Genomic DNA, 24,030 nt, shown 5'->3' with positions numbered 1-24,030 from the left:
TGTGGTTAATTCCACTCTTCTTGGATGCTATTTCTCTCAGTCTAGATTTATGTTCTGTTTAGCTTTCAAGTTATCTTATAGAAAGAGCGCATTGCAAGGAAATTTTCTGTGTCTTTGCATGTCTGAAAATCCTCCCTCCCCCCCTCCACACACACACACTTGATTGGTTTGGCTAGAATTCTAGACTTAAGATTATTTTTCCTCTTAGCTTTGTCTTCCAGCATACAGATTTAGGGATGAAAATTTGATTCATTTTGCTTTGTAGGTGTTTTAGTTTCCTTGACTGCTTAAGCAAATACCATGCTGGTTTAAACAATGGGAATTTAATGGTTCACATATTTGAGATTAGGAAAAAGTCCAAATCAAGGCATCAGCAAGGCAATGCTTTCTCCCTGAAGACTGTGGCATCTGGGGGCTGGCAGCTGCTGATCCTTAGTCCTTAACTTGTCACATGGCAGGGCACGTGGAGGCATCTCTTGGACTCTCCCTTCTCTTCTGGGTTTTGTTGATGTTCAACTTCTGGCTGCTCCGTCTATGGCTTTCGCTCTTTGTATCTGAATTTCATTTTGCTTATAAAGGACACAGTAAAAGGATTAAGACCCATCCTGATTGAGCTCAGACCACACCTTAACTGAGGTAACCGCATCAAAAAGCTCTACTTACGATGGGTTCACACACAGTGGAATGGATTGTTTAAGAACATGATTTTTTGGGGTACATACAGCTCCAAACACCACAGCAGGTAAATTTTTATTTTTTCTTCTCTTAGAAGCTTGTGAGATGTTTTCTTATTCTTAGTGTTTCTAAATTTTAATTGGGATATATTTGAATGTAGACCTAATTTGTTTTTTTCATAAGCCCCAGGAATTCCTTTCTTCTATGTTTTTTGTCATTTTCATTTTTTGTACTCATTTTCTGGAACCATCATTAAATGGATGGTCAACTTCCTAGATTGATTCTCTATGTCTCTTAGCTTTTCTCTGATATATTCCATTTCTTTGTTATTTTGATCTATGACCTGGAGGATTTAATTTTTCTTCCTGTTGCTTTATTGACCTTTTCTCCTTGGTAATTGTGTCCTCAAATTCCAATAACTCTTTTGTGATCTCTGAATGTTCTATTTTTGTGGCAATTGTTTTTGTTTTAGGGATGTGATATTTCCTTGAATCTCTTTGAAGATACTAATTAGAATTATTTTTTAAATTCTCTTCTATTTTGTTTGCTCTGGGGTCAGTGTTTTATTTATTCTTCTTTTTGTGGTGCTTATTTTTCTCAAATATCTAGTGATCCTTGGAAGTACATACATCTTTTCAAATGAAGGAATGAGTTGCTTAATTCCTGAAGCCAGCAGACATTTCCTTTGTGGGTAATAATCCCATTTTCCTAAATGGGAGACAACTAAGGTCACAGATGCAGTCCCTGTCCTTGTGGTGTTTATAGTCCTGGGGATGCAAACATCATATGCATAATGAGATAAAGAAGCATAAATATAAAACAAAATAAATATAGTTATGAATGAGATAAAGAAGCATAAATATAAAACAAAATAAATATAGTTATGATAGAATTATGAACATAAATAATATGGCTTTATGAGAGAATATCACTGGAAGATCTAACTTAGCTGGAGTTTTAGAGATGGTTTCTCTGAGGAAGTGACATTTATACTTTGTCCTGAAGTGTGGGTTGGAGTTCCTGGCAGATTGGGTATAGTGGCCCTCCACACAGGAAATGGCGTGTGGAAAGGAAAGGGTATGGCATGTTTAAGGCACTGAAAGGAGACCTGTGTAGCTGTGACAGAGTAACCAAGGGCAAGAGTACATGAGGCTAGGTAAAGAAGTAAACAGGGGCCAGGTCATGGGTACCTTAAAGATCAAGTTACTGGCAGAGAGTTTATTTTCAGTGCAATGATAAATAAATAAAGAATTTTAAGCATGGGAGTAATATGATCAGATTTATGTTTTAAAAAATCATTCTGGCTATTGTGTGGCTAGTGGACTGGTGGGGATGAGTGGAGGCAGGCAAAGAAGTTAGAAGTTTGCAATAGTCCAGGCAAATGAAGATGGTGGACCAAAGTGGGTAGATTATAGATGGAGAGAAGTGACAGGATTTGCTCATGGATGAGACAGAAGGAACAAGGCAGAACAAGATTTCACGGATGACTCTTGGCTTTCTGGTGTGAGCCAGATGGTGGATGAAGATATCATTTGGGTATTGACGATTCTGGAAGAGAAGCAGATTTGGAGGGATGTTCATGAATTTAGTTTTGACATGTTAGGTATGAGATGTTCATGAAATATCCAAGTGTAAGTTCCTGTAGGTCACTGGATACTTGGGTCTGTGGAGAATTATGCCAAGGAAGCCAAAGGAATGGCTTCAAGGAGGGAAGAGAGCTGTCAGCAGTGTCAGGGCAGTTACAGTGCCAAATAAAACAATAACCAAGGCATATTCAAGCCAATTTGAAGCAAAGAACTTTTTGATGGCCTTAGAAAGAGTGAGCCTATTAGAGTGGTGGATGTGGAGGCCAGGTTATGTGGGTGGAGAAGCAAGGGAGAGGTAAAGCAAATGGACAGAGGCTCAGACAACCCCTTCAAGAAGAATGACTATGAAAGGGAAGAGAAGGCAGCAGGTCAAGGGAGGTTTCCGCATTGAAATTACTCATTAGAGTGGGAGCTACTGATGGACAGACACCATTTCTTCTACCTCTTTCTGTCCTCTGGGCAGAGCACAGGTCTTTGCATGTAAGAATTGATTGATAAATGTTTATTGAATCTCTTGGAATAATCAAAGCCTTAGCAGAAAGGACTGTTCTACAGCTCCAGGACAAGTAGAGCTGACTCAGGGTTGAGTCTCAGGTACTGTTGCTGAGATTGCTCGCCCCGGACAGTTGGCAGCTGTTGACAAGCTGTGGCTCATGTGAGTAGTCGCTGTCAGTTTGGGCCATGGGAGTTAAGTGACTAAAGATTCTGCTTGGGGAAGATGAAAAGGACCCAGTGAACGTGCTGGTACTATGTATTAAATATTGTGCTAGATGTTTTTACATGTTTGTTTTCTCGTCTTATTTTCACAACTGTGATCTACATTTCATGAAAACTCAGAGGGGGTAAGTATATTTCCCAAGGTCATATGTGTTATAAATAACAGAGTCAGGATTTGAATCCAGGTCTGATTCTACAGGACATGCGTTTTATTAAGGCATATGGAGAAGCAGCAAGTTAGAAGAGGAAGGAGAAGAGGAATCTTAATGGTGCATCTTTTCAGTGACTTTCAAGGGACATGAAAAGCAGATGTTAATTAAATTATCAGGGTGGGATGGAGTGGAGGGGTGGGTTGGGGTCAGGACAGCTGACAAGATCGATTGTTTAATGGGATGAGATAGTCTAATACAATTCAAGTGCATGGACCCCAGAAGCGCTAACCCCAAGGGATGCTCACAAAACTTTAGTCTTTGCTTCCAGCCTTGTGGCTTTTTGTGGGAGGTGAGAATTCCACACTTTTGCTTATTTCTGTTGTTTCTCAGCTACTTGCCTTATGAAATGAAGTGTATGGAGGAAAGGGGTTGCAAATTTGTGATAAATAAATAGCAGACACAAACAATTCAGAAAAAGATTAAGGAATATTTTTGTTCAAGATTTTTAAAACACTTGTAAAATATTAAGAGGTTTGCAGAAGAAAATAGAAATCAACTAAAAATCTCTTTGCCAAGAGTTCATCTTTGTTTGAATTCAGATGTATTTCTTTCCAGTCTCAGGAATGTTTTTGAAAAAATCCAAAGCCACTTTAAGATCACATAAAATATTTAAAGGAATCAGTGGCAGTTCTTCTTTTTCCTGCAGGCATGCTTCATCTTGCACTAATGGAGGAAGGGAGGAGTCTAGTATTTTCTTAAAAATCCATGGAAAAGGAATATTCAGAGCTATGCATATTACCATATTCCAGAGGCTCTCTTGGCCTGGGAGCCAGGAGGTTCTTTCAGTCTCCCAATTTAAGCCCTCTTTTTATACCCCTCTCCTCTTGGCAGCAGTGGAAACAACTATTATTCAATAAACATAAAAACAGCTACTTGCCTTTGGGGCAACTTGCCTTTGGAGCCCATGCCAAAATATAAGATAAAACCAAGAAGGAACCAAACTCTCTTCTTTGTGATGATGATGATGATGATAGACTTCGGCTATCACTGAAGAAATAGCAGATCAAAGAGGAAAACAAATGAGATATTTAGGGACCACAAGAAGAGGATATTCTTTTAATAACAGAATCATTTTTAAAAATTTGCCTATAGATGTGCTTCTCTAAGAAAATCCAGATATCTCACAGCTGTCTAGTGGCAGAGACTGGTCTAGAACCAAAACTATCAGTGTCCTGGCAGAAGCTTATGTGTGTAAAGTACCCAATCAGTGTATGGCACATAGAAGGACACACTAGGCATGAATTCCCTTCTAAATTCATGAATTCAATTCATGAAGTCCATGAATTTCCCCATCTAATGTGCTTTCTGTTGCATCAGCAGCCTTCTGTACTATAGCATGTCCTCAAAAAGATGGGTAGGCCTTGGTAGGGCAATGAAGTTTGCTAGTATGAAAATCGGCAATGGCACTGACCTTCGGGGTAAAATCTTTCTGGTTCTCCATGTTGATGGGAATCATGAAGACCACCCCTGATCAAGAGGCTGTGCCAAGTGGAGTTACAAGAGAGAATTTGCTAAACTCATCTATCAGTGAATACCAGAAAATTCGTGCTTCTAAATTTTGTAAAACCACGACATGGCTTTATCCGGATTTTGCACATGCTTATTAAAAAAGCCCTTGGGACTACCAGCTTAAACACACACAGGATTCTAAATTGTAATAGCAACTGGAAATCTGCTGATGCTCAAGATACATTCCAGTTGGTAGGGCCTGGCCAGGAGAGGCCTCCCGGAGGAGCAGGAACCAGTGTTACCCTTCGTTCATTCCTCTATCAACGTTTGCGTTTTCCTCCCCCTCGCCTCTTCCCCACTTTGGCATGCATCTCCCCTTCCTTTCTCCTGTAGAAGGGCTCCCGATTGTTATCAGAGGCTGCTTCTCTTCTCTAGATCCTGTAATGGCCGTTACCATAGCACCCGGGCACTTTGCATTATTAAGACAATCTCTTTATTAGTAAGCCCATTCCTCCCAGCCAGCTAGGCTTCTCAGAGACCGTTTGACAAGATGATGAACCTGTGTCTCGAGAGGCTCAGCAATTTGTCAGGGGCTTGGGATAGACGGGCCCAGAGAGCTTGGCCCTCAGGCCTTGTTCGGGGCTGGACCTCCCTGCCCAGTGACTGAGATGCCGCATCCAGATTTCATTTCCTTGCCTTTTTTCTTTTTGTCATGCCCTCGTAACAATTATACATGTTACCACCTGTCACACTGTAAAAAGAAAAGGCTTTTAAATATACACCCTCTTTAAATTCTCACAATATCCCCGTGAACTAAGAATTTTGCGCTCATTTAAAAGACTGAGGAAACAGGGGAAATTGACATTCGGAGGGCTGTGACTTGCTCAAGGTCACACAGACACTCCGGGACAAAGCTCAGACTCCAAACCAGACCCCACAGACTCTCTACAACTGCATCTCTCTTCATAGACAGGTAGAGAGACAGACAGCCAGGCACACAGATGGCCAGGGAGATAATTTGGCAATGTGGGTGCTCAATAATTATTTATTGATTTATTGAAATGCAGTGCCTGCTTTTGAGTTTAATGTAATGCTACTGACCCATGATCAGTGAGTGTTGAATTACTTTCCCAGTAGAAGAATACATTCAATTCACCAGTGTTTTTGAGCACATGCTATGGGCAAGGCACTGTTGGAAGTGTTGGGGGGGCGGGGAACAGAGTCCTACGCCACCGACATTCTTCAAGAAGGAAAGGGTGGATGAAGCACATGCTGTGTGCTTACAGCCAGAATCCAATAAAGAGTGTGAGAAATGCCATTCCGCACTTACCAACTATTTATTGCTCTCCAGCTATGTACCTGGCTTTAGGGATTCAGTGAGGCAAAAAAGAGATATGAACTTGACCTCATGGAAGTTTCTATCTGTGGAAAGAAGTAGGCCCTGAACTCAGTTATACAGCAGTTATTTAATGGCAACTGTGAGCTGTCCTGGGGAGGAAGAATAGATGTGTAATAGGTAGAAATGGAGGTTCTGATGTTGGCCTGGGTGGAAAGATGGGGTATGGGCAGGGAAAGCTTCCTAAGAAAGAGACTGGTTCAAAGAGGGGGCGTAACATGCCCAAAAGGAAATCAAGCTCCCTGCCCTTGGTTTGCTTCAACAAGAAGAAAACCCAAAGGTCATTTAGCTTAGCTAAGCCAGTTGCAGATCAGAAACAGTGAGGAATACAATGCTGGGGACAGGGGTTTGTTTCACGGAGAGACTGACAGACAGACTCAGGGAGTTACAGAAAGAGATAAAAACAGAGGAGAGAGAGAGGTGGGGAGTGGGACAGAGAGGAACAGAGCAACTACCTCATTTTAGGATCAGGACGAGGTGGCATTTAGGATGCCCAGAGAAGGATACTGGGGTTCAGATAATGGGAATGGGTAGTGAGGAAGATGTTCCAGAATGCAGGGTGGGGGCAGCTTGAGCGAAAGCAGGGTGCAAGGAGTGTGCAAGGTGTATTTGGGGAGAGAGAACACTGTGTACTTTTCTAGAGACTGGAATGTGCTTCGTCAGATAGAGAGCTAAAGGGCGTGGAGAGGTGGGCGGGGACCCAGTGGGCTAAGGGGGAATCACTTAAAGTATCTTGTCCAAAGAGTCACATCAGAGCTGTGCATTAGGAGGATTCATCTGTCAGGAGTGTGTAGGTTGAATGGGAGAGGGAGGAGGGGCAGCGTTGCCCCTACTCCATTGCTGCGCCCCCACCTCACTCATCGCGCCTTCCTGGTCTGGCTTCCACAGTTGGTAAGCTGATCAGTAAGTGGTCGTTTTTAAACAGTGCCCTCTGACCGCCCACCAGTGGGAAAAGGGTGATTAATTTTTACCACTAATCATGATATTGCTTTTCTTAATTACTAGGCATGATTGATCCCCCACACAATGGAGTGGGCAGAGTTGGAGTGTGGCACACTGGGGGCATAGAGTGAGCACAAAGTATGGAGAGGGTATATCCATGTCCCTCAAACAATTGAGGAAATAGTGGATGTTAAAGAACTACTGTGGAATTAATTGAATTCTCTCCCTCTCTGCCTTTGCTTTGGCGATGTGAAGTCCTTGGAAGCTATTTTTATCAGCCAGCATGTCAAAAGGAAGTCCTTTCTGTCACCTCTGCCATCTCCATCTTCTTTCACAGCCCTTCCAGTCTCGGGTGGGTGATGCCTGCGAAGGATCTAGACCAGGGGATCTTAACCAGGGTCTGTGAGCTTGAATTTAAATTTAAAAAAACCATTATTCTCACGGGGACGTGTTGGTGTGCATGTGACATATTTGTTAAATAACTCTCAGTATAGCGTGGACTTAGTAAGGGGTCTGTGGTTTTCACCTGACTGGCAAAGGGGTCTGTGGAACAAAAATGTTAAGGACCCCCGATCTAGACCAACAGTACCTGTGTAGGAACAAGTGACCTTTCAGAAGGGGAGGAGTGGACACTGGCCTCATATATAGGCTTTGATTTGGCGTCAAAAAGGCTCCAGTCCCTAAATATCTGTACCCCAGCCTGCTGATGTGTCTAATTTCCACCATGAGAGCCACTGATGTTTGGGTTACTTCAGAAATAGCACAGCATACTTAACAGCTGCCCGTGGGTGAAGTCACAGGCAGCAGAAAGCCTCCCTCTGCATGCCATCGCAGTAGGCCACTGCTTCTGGTCTGCTCTAAGTGGAGTCTCACACCCTCTGGCCTCGCTGAGCTGTGCATCTTTGCATAGCCACCTGTACGCTACACACCTTGAGCAAATGTCTTTTGGGCCCACTTTCTCCCCACCATGTCTTTTTAAAACCTATAGCCTCCAGTCAGCACCATGTCACACCCTCTTCAGCCCCACACCCAACCAATTTCCCAGAACCCTCATCTGACCAGAGCTCCTGCTTGCCAGGGACAGGGGCTTGGACAGCACAAGGATTGCATCTCCTAGGGAAAGTGGAGTGCAAAGAGCACAGAATTTTGAGTTGAAAGAATTGGCTCCACTACGTAATAACTGTGACTTTGGGAAATCAGTTAGGCTGGACATGGCACAGATGCTGGACTTACCAAGTGATCAGGAGGACCTGGCCAATCATGCTCATGTAGGAGTCGGCTTTGTACATATACCATTCTCTAAAGCCATTTTTCTCAGATTTCACTGCTCGTAGGCATCACCTCTGGAGTTTGTTAAAGGTACACATGCCTAGGCACCCTGATCCCCAGAGATTCTGACTTGGAATAGGGAGAGGGTCCAGAAATCTGAATGTTTAGCCAGCCTCCCAGGCTAGCCTGATGCAGGCGGTGCCTGGGCCCTTGGACAAACCTGCCGCAGGGGCCGCTGCCTTAGGTCCTGGCATCTTCCATCGCCCATGGGTGCTGCTCATTCTCTTCAGGGTCCCATGGTTGATGTGGCCAAAGTTGGTGTATTCCTTCCTCTAAGGCTAATACAATGTACTAAATACAGAGATTTCTCAGACACTGTCTGATATTGCTAAATATACAGACCTTAAGAGATTGCCCCCTCTCAGCTACTAATCTGCCTAGAGCTGTTTCTAATTGTTTTTTGCTACTGGACAATTACCCAAACGTGAGTCTCCTTCAATTACTTCTGCAACTATACCTTCTGGTCTTTTGGGATTAGCTGCCTGGAAATGGGGGTGGTGACAGCAGAGGTTATACAGTGTTTGGCTTTCAGCAGTAAGAGAACTAAGTCTTGGCTGAACACTAACTCCAAAGGCCTTTCCTGTTACAGAGAATCTCATTATGGTAAGATACCCTCTCGTCCTAATACTGAACATCCTTTCTGGCTGCTTTTCACAATATTTCATACCCATTTATGAATGGGATACAAAATCATGTTATAGATTTTCAGGTGCTATCCTCACGGGAAATTTCTTTACTATCATTTTGTATCATAGCAAGACCTTCTTTGGGTGTAAATGCCCCAGAAGAGACCAAGACCAGTTTTGCCTAAGTCCTCCCTTGTGACATCTGCATGCTTAAGCTTTGCTCTGTGGGTCTTCAGAAGGGACAATATAACAGATTTCATCGCCATATAAAACCCATCCTCAGGAGCTTATAAATGAAAACCAAGTCAAATATAACATACACTTGCCCTTATGTAATTATAGCTTTACAAGTGGTGGGGGCTTTTGAGTTCTGTTGAGTTAATGGTGAAAGCTGTCCCACCCTGTTCAGCTGCCAGCGATGATAATCTACCTCCTGTGGTCACTGGGCAGTATAATTAGAGCCTCTTGAGTGCACAGGATCTGAAAATAGACTGCTTTGCTGGTGTGCGAATGGGTTGCAGCCTCCAAAGCGATACCTGTACACATGTAGCCAGTAGTCAGCCTATGGAGTGGTTCTCAACAAATGCCTGATTCCAGCCTGCAGTGGCTTGGTCTTGGAAGCTGAACTCCACTCCAGCATTTCTTCCTCCTTCTCAGGGACTTGAACAGGCTTCCCTGAGCTTTAATGCTGACATCCATCTCTTTGGCTGGGATGCCTTGGATCTGGACCCAGTCTGGATTCAGAGTGTCCCATGTTTGCACTTCTGGCCCCTCCCTGGAGAGGACCAGATGTTTTCCCTTGGCCTCAGCCCCATTCTTTTCTCAGTGTGATCTCGGTGGTTCTGTATCCTGAGAGTACCCATGTGCTTTGCAGCTGTGGCTGAATTGCTTATGGCAGGGAGAGTTTTATGAGCTCCAACATGATGTTGTGAAAAACACATTTGGTGGGGAGCCAAGAAATGGAGGAATAGATGCAACTGTTCCTTCTTCTTGAAAATTTTATGATAGTGTTACTTAGTTTGGAGTTAAGGGTATTTGTAAGTTACCCATAAATTCATAGTTTATAGCTCCATGAGGGGAGGAATAAAATCTGCTCTGTTCATTGTTATAATCTCAGTAACGCAGCCTAGGTTGAACATATGAATGAAGGATGGCTTCCTCTATTCACCAAGCATTTATCAGGTACTTACTGTGTACAAAGCAAAATGCTTTGATAATACAAAAGTGAATAAGAGATTGTCCTTGTGCTCAAGAAGATTACAGTTCAAATAATTATGTGCAAAGAAATTTAAAAGTAATGCTGTGATAGAGATTTAAGAAAGGTTTTGGGAGAGCAGTGGAAGTATAAACTATAAGGGAAGAATTGATAGAGGAAACGGCCTTTAAGTGGGATCTTTAATAAGTAAGGTTTTGACAACAGAGGGGGCAGGGTTTGAGCATGCCTCCCTGGGCACAGTGAGAACAAACCTCATGCCTCTATATCCCAAGTCTACACAGAAGAGGGCCCTAGCCACCACATCCTGATAAGAGCGAGCTTCTCGGGTGTACAAGGCCGGATTGTGTGTACTAGCGAGTAGGCAAGGTGGTTCTGAACGGTTTCTTGGAGTTATCCTGGGAAGCTGTTTCTCATTTTATGCTGATGGTCCTTCTTAGCATCTAGTTATAGGAAGAAGGTACTCTCCTCTTATAAGTCAGTGGTTCCCTAACTTGTCTGCACATTAGAATCACCTGTTGTTCCTTTAACACTTCCAAAACACAGACCACCACCCTAGACCAATTAAATAATCTCTGGGGGTGGACACAGGTATTAGTAATTTTGTAAGCTTTCTAGAAGGTGATTCTAATATGCAGGCTAGTTTGGGAACCACTGCCTTAAACCAAGCTTAGTCAGCTGATTTAATCAAGACCTGGAGCAGTTAACTATAATACAAATTTATGGTTGGTTGTTAAGCCTTGTAGATATAAGTTGTGCCTTTGGATCAGGCCTTTTGGAAATAAACCAGTTTTTTATTATAGCTGAGACTGTTCTAATTTAAGGCTTATCAGTGCTTTTTCTGATTTAGGTTCCTCATTTCTGTTCTGAGAGGATCTCAGTCACCCAGACTGATGTACTGAGGCCAGTGTCTTAGTTTGCCTCAGCTGCTATGACAAATTCCACTCACTCGTTGACTTAAGCAACAGAAATTTATTGTCTCACAGTTTTGGAGTCTAGAAGTCCAAATTCAAGGTGTCAGCAGGACAGACTTTCTCTCCCAAGTCTGTAGCATTTCAGTGGTAGCTTGCCAGCAATCCTCAGCACCCCTTAGCTTTCTCTTATGCCTCTATCACATGGCAATATCTGTCTTCTTCTCTGGCTTCTACAGACTTCTCTGTCTGCACTTCCTTTGCTCATTAGAACGCCAGTCATATGGATTAAGTCCCACCTTGATTCAATTTGGCCTCACCTAAATAGGACCTTTGAAGATCCTATTCACAAATGAGTCCACACCCACAGAACCGAGGTTGGGATTTGAATATGTCATTGTGGCAAATAATTCAATGTACTGCAGCCAAAATTGAGATTGTCCATATATGAGTAGCTATTGAAAATGAAATTTGGGTTGTTAAAACTATCAGAACCTAGGAATGGGTACACTCTCCTCCTCATGCAGTGTTCTGTAGCTGACCTCAGGAGGTCTAGGCATAATCGACAAACTTTATCCATCTACTTATCACATATTTACTGGGCTCCTACCATGTGCTACATTTGCTCTAAAGACTGTAGGGGCTACACAAATGTATCAGAACCACTTGCCAGAAATTTAGGATTTGCTGTTTAGGAAAAGATTTCTTTCAGAGCATTCTTGATAATAAGACAAGGAGGAACATGTTTCATGACACAAGAGGTCCCAACCACAGACTGTGGGAGTCTACAGGAAGGAGAGAATAGCCCAGCCCCAGGACCACTTAGAAGGCCCCAGGAGATTGCATTGAGCTCCACAGTATTTGGACTGAGAGCAAAAGAGGGGGCTGTTCTGAGCAGAGGAGCAGAGTGAACATGCCCATGAAGGTGGATTACTAGAGGGTGCCATTGGAAAAGGTGAGTTATCTGCACATGACCAGCTTGGGAAGGGAAGACTAAGCCAGGAACAGGGGTTTTCTAGGAGTTCAGTGTTCAAAGGTGATATAGCAGGTCAAACACGGAATCCTGGGTGAGACCATGGAACAGTGGAACTCTTGAGGGCTGTACCATCTACCGTGGGAGACCTGAGCACTTTTACCCCCAACCTCTTGAATGCACCAAGCTTTCTCCCTCCTCAGTACCACCTGACCTACTGTTCCCTCTGCCTGGTCCACCCTTCCCCAACCTTCTTCTTCATTCTCCAGACTAAAGCCTACTCATCATTTAGATTTGAGTCTGTCATTGCCTCAGAAGAGGTCTGTCCTGACCTTTCAATTTAAATTAGATTAGTCCTTCATAGATCCAATTATTTTCCTTCCCAGCACTTACCACAGTTTATAATGATGTATTTATGTCTGTAACTCTGTTTAATATCTCTCTTCATTGCACAAACTCCATGAGGTCAGGGACTCTCTCTTGCTCCTTAGTGCAGCTCCAGTGAGCGACAGATAATGAGCTCTCAAGATATGTTGGCTAAAATATACATGAATGCAGGAGGGACAGCAAAAAGGAAAAACAGTATACAGGAATACACATGCACATGCAGTAGAAGCATATCATTAATGATGAAGAATCATGGTCTGGTGAAAGATCCATTGGCTGGGAGTCAGAGCCAGGGTCCTGGGTTTTATACTCATTTTTGCCACTACCTAGTTGTGAGACCACATCCAAAACAGTCTCTCTTTCTCTGACTTTATAGCCTTGGTCTCAAATTCCTCATCTATAAAACAGAGATCTTCAAACCTGCCCTAACTCTAATATTTGAGACAGCACAATGAAACTTAATATACTGTTATACAGGTAAAGCACTACACAAATATAAAAATATTAATCCATCACAGCAGTTTTAGGGACATTTGCATCCATATTCTTTTGCTAATGTCTATTAGTGATTTTTAGATAAATGAACTTCATTTTTCATTCTGTTCATGTTGCAAAGGATAGTTATTTGCTATGGCCATTGGTCAAAAGAAAAAAAAGTAAGAAAGAAAAAATTAAGATGAGAGATAAAGCCTTATTCTTTGACTACCAGGGTGAATATAAGATATTTTCTGAGTCTATGGAAACTGTACTAGTGAAAACTTATGCCCTTTTCATTTACTCAAAGGCACTAATGCCCTCAATAAAAGCAGAACAAATTTAAGAGGAATAGATAATTAACTTTGACAGGAGGAAGCCCAGAACCCTTATGAATGAATTAGCTAATTTCCACTAGAGAGAGTGAGCATTTGGTCTTTCACTTGACATCCTAATGAGAATTCAGTAACAGCTGGAGACACTGGAATGCTTGAAGTAAGTGGCAGTTGTCTGAGAAGGGCTTAGTTAGAAATACCAGACAGTTTCAATAATGTTGTTACATCAATAGTGTTCTTAGACAAGACACAGACACAGTGGTGCCAAGCAAAAAATGTGTATTAAAAAAGAAAAGCCAGGGAAGTAGATGTGGCTCAAGTGATAAGGCCTCCGCCTGCCATATGGGAGGAACTGGGTTCGATCCCTGAGGCCTCCTGGTGAAAAAGAAGAAGAGAAAGCATGCCTGCGCTGTGAGCCGAGTGCCCATGTGGGTGCCTGCACAGCAAGTCAAGTGCCCACGTGGTGAGCAAGTGCCTGTGCGAGTGCTGCATGGTGAGCTGAGTGCCCGTGTGGCAAGTCAAGTGCCCACATGAGTGCCCGTGTAGTGAGCCAGTGCCCATGCAGCAAGCTGAGTGCCCATGTGGTGAGCCAGTGCCCATGTTAAGTGAGTCACACAGCAAGATGATGATGCAACAAAAGAGAGATGAAGGGGAAAGTCAAGGTGAAGTGCAGCAGAGACCAGGAACTGAGGTGGCACAACTGACAGAGAACCTCTCGCCACATCAGAGGTCCCCGCGATCAAATCCCGGTGAATCCTAGAGGAGAAAGATGAGAAGAGAAGACAAAAAGAGAAACAGATACAGAAGATTACACAGTGAATGGACACAGACAGCAAAAACAGCAGGGCAGGGGAGGGGGAGGGGAAGAAAAAAGAAAAAAAGGAAAAAGAGAAGCCATATTCATTTATGGCTTTTTCTTGAACTTTAGGCAAAGTTTGTGGTTTGTTATTAGAGGTTAAGTCATATGGAAGGTATCACAAGGAAAGCAGCCTGGGGTGTTTTTGGTGTATTATAAGCATATCAATAATTTTTAATGGAAAAAATTTATTGAACATCTGCTATGTGTTCTAGCTTTTATGTGGGAAAACAAAGACATGTGATACATGATCACATCTTTGAAGAGTTAGCAATCATGTTATGAAGAGAATTCATACTCAAAGGAAAGGTAAATACCAGTTCAGCTCCGTCATATTGGGGATGCCACAAGGCCATGGATATTGAACACACTGGACAATAAGTTTTGGCAAACTTAGGCTAGGGGAGCTCTCTGTGGATAAGTGTGGTCACAGTGGAAACTGAGCTGGAACTTGAATGCAAGGTAAAAAAATTGACAGATGGGAAAAGAAAGTAAATGGGCATGAACCATGAACCAGAAGTCGATATGAATACACCATGCCCTCATAGTGATGAAAACAGCTAGAGCAGAAGGGAAATTCAGAGAAAGGGAGGAAAGAAAAAGAAGAAAATATTAATTCCTTGTACTTGTATAGAACTTTACCGTGCCAAACCCTCATCACAAATGATCCACAATACACAAAGAAATAAATGGAAACCTCGGTGAGGCAGGCCGCATGGGCATTACAAGCTTGCCAAGGTCACACGACTGGAGAGCAACAGAGCCATAGGAATTTGCGCCTTGGCGTGACTCTCTGGGAGCACTTTCCTCTAACCAGAGCTTGGGAAGTGGGTTGAGACGTGGTGGTGGGAGCTTTCCAGGCCAGGCTAAGGAATTTGGACTATATTCTGTGAGGAAAAGAAGTAGACAATGTATTTAGCAAAGGGGGAAGAAAGTAAAGTCTACCATAAACCCACGGATTCTGTACATTGACCTTGGACAAGATTCTAGAATGAGTGTGGCAGTTTGAGATAATTTATGAACCCCAAAAGGGATTATGTTTATAAACTGGTCTGTCCCTCTGGGTGTGATATCCTTTGATTGTATTACATTCAAAGGCTTTAAGTTTACTTGATCAAATCAATTTAGGGCCTTTGATTTCACCAGTAAGGTGTGACTCAGGTCAAGTCCCCGCCCCCTTGGTGGGCTTATAAATATTGGGCACTCACTCAAGAAGGCACACAGGAAAAGAGAGAGCTCCATAGACACGAAAGAGGAGAGAACTTTGATCCTGCGGCCCTGGAAAAAGAGATGAGCCACTCTCCTGATAGTTTGCAGTTGATCAGCTGAGAAGGCCCAGAAAGAAATAAGCCCTGTGCCAGCCTATAGCTGAGAGAGAAGAAGGTAGAACCCTCACAGAGATCAGCTGCCATCTTGCTTCAAAATGTGCCAACAGACTTTGGTGAGAAAGAGGCTTCTTTAGGCTTTTATCCCAAATAAATTCCCTTTTATCCCAAATAAATTCCCTTTATAAAAGTCAAAAGATTTCTGGTACTTTGCATCAGCACCCCTTTGGCTGACTAATACAATGGTTTTTGTTTAAAGATTTATTTATTTCTCTCCCCTTCACCCCCCCCCCCACCCTGGTTGTCTGTTCTCTGTGTCTATTTGCTGGGTCTTCTTCTTTGTCTGCTTCTGTTGTTGTCAGCGGCATGGGAGTCTGTGTTTCTTTTTGCGGCGACATCTTGTTGTGTCAGCTCTCCGTGTGTGCGGCGCCATTCTTGAGCAGGCTGCACTTTCTTTCATGCTGGGCGGCTCTCCTTATGGGGTACACTCCTTGTGCGTGGGGCTCCCCTACACGGGGGACACCCCGACGCGGGGGACACCCCTGTGTGGCATGGCACTCCTTGCACGCATCAGCACTGTGCATGGGCCAGCTCCACATGGGTCAAGAAGGCCCGGGGTTTGAACCATGGACCTCCCATGTGGTAGACGGACGCCCTAACCACTGGGCCAAGTTCGCCGCCTGAACAATGGGTTTTTAAAGCATGCCTTTTGAGAACTTAAAAGAACCTTCACCAGCATGAGTTTACCAATAAGTCAGTTGTGTTAGGATAACTCCCTTCCTTCTCTGACAGACATACGAGACTGAAAGAAAAATGTAGTTTGTTCTTTAATAAGACACTTGGTTCAGAGATTTCTGTGGAGAAAATGGACAATTTTGGAATGGATGTGGATTAGTTTACATTGAATTTTAAAGTTGAAGGGGATATTCAAACCATATAGGCCTGCTCCATCATTTTAACAATGAGAAAAAGGAAAACAAAAGGCTAAGTGGCTTGCTTAAAGTAAAATCATGAGAAATATATCTTACATATTGAATATTCACCATGTATATGGCATAGTATAAGTAATTAGTATATACTGACTGATTTAATCCTCACAATAAACCTATGAAGTAACTGAGGTTCTTTATAGATATGGCCTTTCCAGGACATATGACTAGCAAGTGTCAAAGGCACTAATGAGCAGACTTTCTAGTGGTGTGCTGTAAGATGCCATCCTTGCTATGCCCTTTCCAATATTTTTATCAATGATTTGTATAAAATATGGAAAGCAGGTCAACAGATTTTCAGAAGTCATGAAATGGATGACAGAGCAGTTTCCCAAAAGATCTGGGATGATGAATGAACCCAAAAAGTTTTCATTTCAGAGAAATGTAAGAAGATGTTGCATACATGCCCCCAAACCAATTGCCCCAAAATGGAATGAGGAATGTATATTAAAAAGAACACAGCTTGGGGGGGAATTGTCAAGTTAATTTCACATGAATTAACACGTGGGCTGCCTAAAAGCTAAAGCAAGTGAGCAAATGGTGCACTTGTGTCCTGCACTGGTCTTAGCCGCCCTGGCTCTGACCAGTGCTCTGAGAGCCCAGCAACCAACCAAGAGAGCTGGGTGCCCTGGGCTCTTCAGAGAGATGTCCTGGAATCTTTCCTCCTCCTTCCTGTCCTGCTCTTGCTCAGGCTCTCACCTTGGCCCTCTCCTCCTTTTCATCCTGACTTTGTTCCTGCCTCTGTATAGTTTTAGTTTTTGTTCTGGGTTCCCCTGGTATCTGAATCTTGACTTTGTCTAAGGGGCCCTGATACGACTTGCCTCTCTGGCTTGCTATGTCCCGTGTTCCATCAGGAGAAAACCTCCCACGGCACTGACCCTAGGTGGGTGCGCTGATGGTCCACACCCCCGTCACCCTCCCAACACTTACACCACGAGGAGATTTGGACCATATCTAGAGTATTGCATCCAGGTCTGGCCATTACTTCCCCTTACCATGTGGGTGTTTAGGTAGATTGAAGTACATTCATAGGAAATACATGGATTGTGAATAGACTTTAATGCTCTGGTACATGGAACAGTTGAAAAAGCCAAGAGTGCCTGAAGAAGGTGAGCCTGTGGGCATGAGAGATCTATCTTAGGATCTGTAGAAGCCCCCACCGTGAAAGGCCCCAAAGGCTTCTCTTGTCTGGCTCCAGAGAATAGAAGCTGTAGAGAGAAGAGGAAGGTTTCGGCTCAATGGAAAAAAACAGTCTCATGGTAAGAGCAGTCCAGAGATGAAATGGCATAGTAGTGAGCTCCCCATTATTGGACGTGTTCAAATATAGGCTAACCAGTGACTTGTCAGGAGAGCTGCATAACAGACCCAGACATCAAAGGATCTGTGGGTCAGTTCTACCCACGAAAGTCTTTGTGTCTGTGAAGACCCAGGGGTGCTTTTTAAGCAGGTGGGACAATGACAATGTAGGTAAGGTGAATGCATCCCTCCAGTGAACATCAGGGCTGGGCCAGCACCTCGTCCCTACCTGTACATTTTCCATGTGAGCAAGTTCTAGCTCCCAGCTGGGCTTGTTCAGGCTCCTACTTTCCAGCCACTAAGTGAGGAGAGGCCCACCCAAATATAAGGGTCACTCTATTTCAGTCTTCCATAGCTGGCAGTGGCGCCTCAGGCTTTTGCAATCTTGCACTTATGAAAGGGCTCTGTTCTTTCTTGGCCCCCACCCCCAACCCCTTTCACAGATCAAATGCCAAGTGCATTGGACAGATAGAAGCTGGAGTGAGAAAATGCATTTTAATAAAACCTCATTGATTTTTGTGGGTGCAAGTCAAGGAAAAAGCACCTAAAGACTCTTCCATCTCCTGCCACCTCCCCCCTCTCTCCTGACCTACAGGGCGGTCATACATCGATTGGCTTCCTAGATAATAGATTGTGCCACCGGTGGGGACCTCTGGGGATGAGCCGGGAGCTGGAAGTCGCACGCAGCAGCCCAGCCCTGAGTTAATCAAACTAGCAACAGGATCTCAGGCAGCAGCAGTGGCGCTGGCAAGAGTAGCGGCAGTGGCGGCGGCGGAGGCATCAGCATTATGCGTGATTACTGACAGGCACCAGCTGCTGCTGCCACAGCCGTCTCGAACGCACTATGTGGACTCTCAGATCTAGAGGCGGATTCCTGACTAATCCCAGAGGGCTGGCCCAGCCTGTGCTCCCGGAGCTGCTAGGAAGCGATGACCACTCTTGTTAGCCCAAGTTGAAGAAAGCCCGGCTTTGCCTGGAAGCTGGGAGAGGTCGTAATACTTAGAAGACGCACACAAGAGAAATATGAACTGAAGAGTAAACATGTATGGAAATTATTCTCACTTCATGAAGTTTCCCACAGGCTTTGGCGGTAAGTCGCGCAATTGGGCTTTTACTGAGAGGACCTGTCTGGAGGGGACTGAGAGGCAATCGGGAAATATGGATAACTGGATTGGCATTGAATTAGAAGGCGAGCATATATGTTTATCTGCATATATAGTGTGTTCCGTAGGTGAGGATGTGTTTGCATATCAGAAGGAGTGAACAGATGAGGGATATAGGGATATTCCGAGGAGAGTGCCTAAAGCACCGTGCTTGAGAATGTGCTTGAGACAAAGATAGAATCAGAGCATTGTTACAACCAGTGTGTTTGTGTGGGCTTGAAAAGTGGGAGCATTAAAGAGAAATGAGGATGATTTAACTATTATCCAACTTGTGATAAGAAAAAGGGGATTTAAAAGCTTGTGCCTGTATAAAGAGTCCCTGGAATATTTTGTAACAAGGGCATGATTGTCTTATTTTAAAGCAGATTTCCCTGTAACTGGATTTATTTTTTTTACAGGAAAACCTAGCACTTTAATTTGTCACCTTGTTTGCTGTCTTCTGTTTTCTTCCCTTTTGATTTGCTAATAGACTCCTCTCCCCTCCCCCGCTGCTGTCCCCAATTCCACGGCTAGGATTGCAGTCATCACTTCCACTCTGGGGGTCGGGATCTGGGGGGGGTGGGGAGGGTCTGCACGCTCCTAACACAACCTGCAGACTGAAGATCCCAGTTGTCAAGCCATGCCGGGCAGCCCAGGCCCGCTCCAGAGGGCCCCTGGAGCTGGGGTCCATAGGCTGTCTTCATGCCCAGGATCCCTCAATCCAGTGACAGAAGCAGCACAGTCACCCAGCTTTGAGTAAATGGAGCAAACAGCTGACCAGCCGGCCTCTCATTTGTCAGTTGGTGGCATGTAGCTCGTGCTCCTGGGAGCCAAAGGAGAGCTTTTGCCCTGTGGAAGCTGGCAGGCAGGACAAAGCAGAAATTCTTATGAGGTCTTGAGTACTGAAAAGTCCCTGCTCTCCTGACTGCCTCAGTGGACAAATAGCCAACTCAGCTGCAGGATGGAGAGGACAGGCTGCCACCTCTGTTGGGCAGAACACCCTGTGGGGTGGTGGAATATTGCAAGGTGGATGTGGTTCCTGCCCAGGAGGCTTTAAGCCAGGTGGTTTGCTCATTCATTCAAGGCTCATTGTGGAGTTTTTATGAGCCGAGTATGGTGGTAGGCACTTGGAAGATAAACGTGAATGAGTCGCAGTCCCTGCCTTTGCGACTGCGACAGGCTTGTTAAACAGACATATTAGAATCCTGCCTGGTGTGTGCCACATGGGGGGCACAAGGAAGGAGGGGCCTCCTGGAAAGTTTCCTGGAAAAGGGAAGGTTTAAGTTCTTTGGGCCAGTCCAGTGACAGTCCAGTGAGAGAGGGTGATGGCCAATGCTGTGACCTGGACATTGGATCTCCAGTTCATAGTTAGGCCCTGGGTGTGAAAAGCCTTTTCGACTCCATCCCTGTCCCATTCACAGAGCTGAGAATCATTTATTCCTTTCCCTCTGAGTTCAGTTACCTGAGGAAGATGCTTTTCCTAAGCCAGATTCCCAGGACTCCCAAAGCTCCAGGAGGGTATGACTTCCTTAATGCAGAGGAGACCCTTTCAGATAGGTGGGGTGAACTAAAGGGTTGATGGTGGAAAGGTTTAGGTAGAGCGCTCAGGTAGAGGTTGAAGAAAGTCGAGTGTAAAATTCCGTGGGGGCTCCCTGCTGGAATCTCGGAATGTCAGCCCCCTAAGGGACCTTGAAGAGTGTCGTAGATCTCTCATCTTAGAGATGTGTAAACCAAGGCCTAAAGGAAAGCAGAGGCTTGTCCAAGGTCATGCAAGCTGAATGGCAGAGCCCTCCTGAAGAAGTCCTGACTTAGATTTGTGAAAGAATTATTTTTATCTACTATAGTGAAAAAAGCATGACGCACACACAGAGAAAGAGAGAGAGAAGGAGAGAGAAAAAGAAAGAGAGAGAGACGAAGCAAGTGAGGTAAGTTTGGTTCCCAGCTTTCACATACCAAGTATGTGACTTCAGGTTAAGCCTCAATTTCTTTATCTCTAAAATGGAGTTTATAAAGCTATCCTCAGAGTATTATTGTGAGAATTAAATGAGCTAGTGCATGAAAAAGTAGCTATTAGACTGTTATCCATGTATTTGTTACTTAATGAAAGTTAATATTTTCCACCCCCTCTTGAGTTCCTCAGATAGTAACATACAAATTAGTTAAAAAATCAGACATTAGTGTAGAATAATGAATTAGGAATCTGGAACAGGAAAATTAAATCCTCAAAAAAAGCCACGTTTTGCTGGCTTTGATTTCCACAATTGTAGGGGCTCTGGTGTTTAGCATAATTAGGTTTCAGAGAGAAGGAAGCCCACAGTGCAGCCCGCATCCTGGGGAGAAAATAGGGCGATATAATGTGGGGAACCGGAGGGGAAAGCATCATCCAGCTTGTTCAGAAGTCTCTCTCTAATGCTACTTTCCCTGCTGTTCCTGAGGAAGAAAACAATTACTTTGTTCAGTTCTGTTCATGTTTTCCATTTTGTGTGTATGCGCCAGTTAAGAGGAGGCTGAAACTGGGAGGCCCAGGCCTCTGCCCCCATCTGCAGGAGAACTTGCCGTGGGGGGAGCAAGGGAAGCAGGAGGATGCCTCCACGGCAGCGGGAACTGAGAACCCGAGGGGACTTCACCTGCAGCCCCCAGGCGCCTTTGCCCAACGCGGCAAATCGTGCTGCACTCGGTAAATGATTTGCCGTATAACACCCTGCCCTTTTCTATACTCACACAAGAAACCACAGAGGGCTCCTCTGATTGGTGCGAGAGTCCCAGGGAATCAACGTCACCCTTTGGGTATAACACCTGGGATTTGTGTCTGAGGCTGTGCTTACCAGGTGCCAAACCATCATTCCAATGAACAAGAGACACGTCCGATTGGTGGTCTCCCCAGGGTGCAGTGCCCCACAGAGGCGCACACCCTCCCAGCCCTGGGCCCCGCTGTGCATCCCCGTTGACAAGGGAACTTTCTCTTCTCCTTCTCTGCCAAGTCCTGGGTGTGCCAGCTGCTCAGTAAGAGATTTGTTTTCCTGGGATGCGACAGTTGCTGCCTCTAAGAAGATGGCAAAACAAAGCCTGTAATCCCCCCATCCAATTGTGCAGTAATCCTCAGGGTGAGAGGAGATCAGGCAGCAAGAGGGCTTCTCTCGTTTCACATAACAAACACGGGTGACACTAAGTGCCAGCTATATACTCTTTTAAGCACTTTGGCAATATCTACTTATTTTGTGATTAGAGCAACCCTATGTATGTATTATTATCACTATCATAGTACTGCCATAGATGAGGAACTGAGGCATTGGAGAGGTGGAGCAACTTGTTTGATTAACACAGCTAGAAAATGGCACAGCCAAGGATTTGAACCCAGATAGTTTGGCTTCAGAGTCCATGCTCTGCCAGGCTGCCTCTCAGGGGCTGCTGGAGGTGACAGATTTGCTTTGCGAAGGTGGGGGCAGCAGCACAGCACCCCTCCCGAAGAGCCAGGAACGCCAATCCAGCCTCAGCTGTCCAGCCTCAGCGTTGCCCAGGAGGTGCAGAAACAATGGTCTGGCCATTGAGGAGTGAAACAGAAGGTAACTTTGGAACTACTGAGAAGTGATCTCTGGAGAACTAATTGGTGGCCTCTCCTGGGGTCTACTGATCTGCAAGAGTCCTGTCCCACTGACTCTGTCCATGCAGGGAGAAAACCCCCCTCTTCACCTAAGAATAGCCCTAGGTGAGGGGTTGAGTTGGAAGGCCCTATTGGTGTGTACGTGTATTACGTGTGTGAATGTGTGTGGGGTGGGTAGATAGATGTATGTGGATGTGTGGATGTGTATTTGAGAGACGGGTCTGTGTTTGCATGAGAGTGAGTGTGTGAGTGTGCTCACGGGTGGTATATGCCTCTGTGTGTCTGTAGGAGGAGGGCATGTGTGTATGAGACTATGTTTATGGAAGGTATGTGTGTGTGTGTGGGTTTGTGGGAGGGGTGTGTGTATGAATATAAGGGTGTGTGTTTTTGGGAGGTATGTGTGCATGTGTATGCCAGAACATATTTTTTCCCTCCACAGATGTGTGGGTGATTAATTGGGACCTACCATGGGTGTAAGTGGTTGGAGTTTATGTAGGAAGGAATAAATGTTTACGAGATTTAGGAAGGAACATATTTAGTATAAACTATCTTCTGAAACATTTACAATCTTACCAAAAGATAGAAAGCTGAATAGCAACTGGGGAAAGAAATTGTGCAAAGAGTACTTTAAATTCTCCATGTCTTCCTTCCCCCTATCATGTAGCTTGTGTATCTGGAAAGAACTTAGCCGCCAGAATTGGGTGGCTTAGATGCCAGGGACTCGCAGAGGGAGCTGGCATTTTCTCCCCTCATTTCAAAATAGAAGATACAGTGGCCCAGGGGCTGTAAGAAAATGATTTTCTACAGTGCCTGGGTTTGGGCAGTTCTGATGAGATCGATCCAGGTCCCAGCTCAGTGATCCTCACAAGAGTAAAAATAATAGCCAACATTTATTAGGTATCTACTTTGTGCCAAGCACTCTTCCCAGGGCTTTACATATATCATCTCATTTAATATTCTTGAGGACCTCTGGAGGTCAGGAACTATTATGACTACCATTCCCATCTTGCTGAGAGGGAAACTGAGACACAGCCCTGTGGAGAACCCTGCCTAGGATCACTCACCTGGTAAGCAGCAGAACCAGGATTCAACCCAAAACAGTCTTATAAGGGGGCTGCTGGCTTAACCCTATTCAGGCTAGAATCCCAGATCAGCCCCAAACAGGCAGACTATATACAGGAGCAACAACTAGTGTATTTTGTTTTTAACCTATGCGCTTCATAACTTACTTATGAATTTCCACTTTTGAACATATGAAATTGCAGCAAATGAATACTAAGATTTGGGGATGGATTTGAGTGCCATGAGGTGCTAATGTAACAAAGGTCAAAAATTATTTACAATTGGAGATCACTTTAAGACGTGGAGCCCGATTTTACATTCTAGGGCAGGGATTGGCAAACTTTTCCTGTAAAGGTCCAGATAGTGAGCACTTGAGTCTTTGTAGGTCATCCGGTCTCTGTTGAAACTACTCAACTCTGCCATTGCAGTGCCAACCCAGCCATAGACAACGCGTAAGTGAATGACCGCGGACGTGGCTGTGTCTCAATAAGTTTACCAACACATAGGATATCGTTCTGGAGAAGTTTTATTGCT

General features: G+C 44.4%; 1 protein-coding gene across 3 annotated transcripts in view; it reads left to right on the top strand.

Moving 5' to 3' along the window:
- Positions 1-553: 553 nt before the first annotated feature.
- RXRG (retinoid X receptor gamma) overlaps positions 554-24,030 on the top strand; it is a 70,148-nt gene continuing 46,671 nt past the window's right edge. The window contains exons 1-2 of one of the 3 annotated variants that reach the window (XM_071207552.1): positions 18,288-18,781; positions 20,678-20,758. Coding sequence is in view for 1 of the 3 variants with exons in the window: in XM_004464834.4 (XP_004464891.1) it covers positions 18,733-18,781 (49 nt within the window). In the remaining 2 variants the exon portion in view is untranslated. Of the gene's footprint in view, positions 743-18,132; positions 18,782-20,677; positions 20,759-24,030 lie in introns of those variants that run through there. The other 2 variants (XM_058310050.2, XM_004464834.4) reach the window with 2 other exon arrangements.

This window comes from Dasypus novemcinctus, chromosome 13 (genome assembly GCF_030445035.2).
Source record: "Dasypus novemcinctus isolate mDasNov1 chromosome 13, mDasNov1.1.hap2, whole genome shotgun sequence".
NCBI lineage: Eukaryota > Metazoa > Chordata > Mammalia > Cingulata > Dasypodidae > Dasypus > Dasypus novemcinctus.
This window is presented reverse-complemented; position numbering and strand designations above follow the sequence as displayed.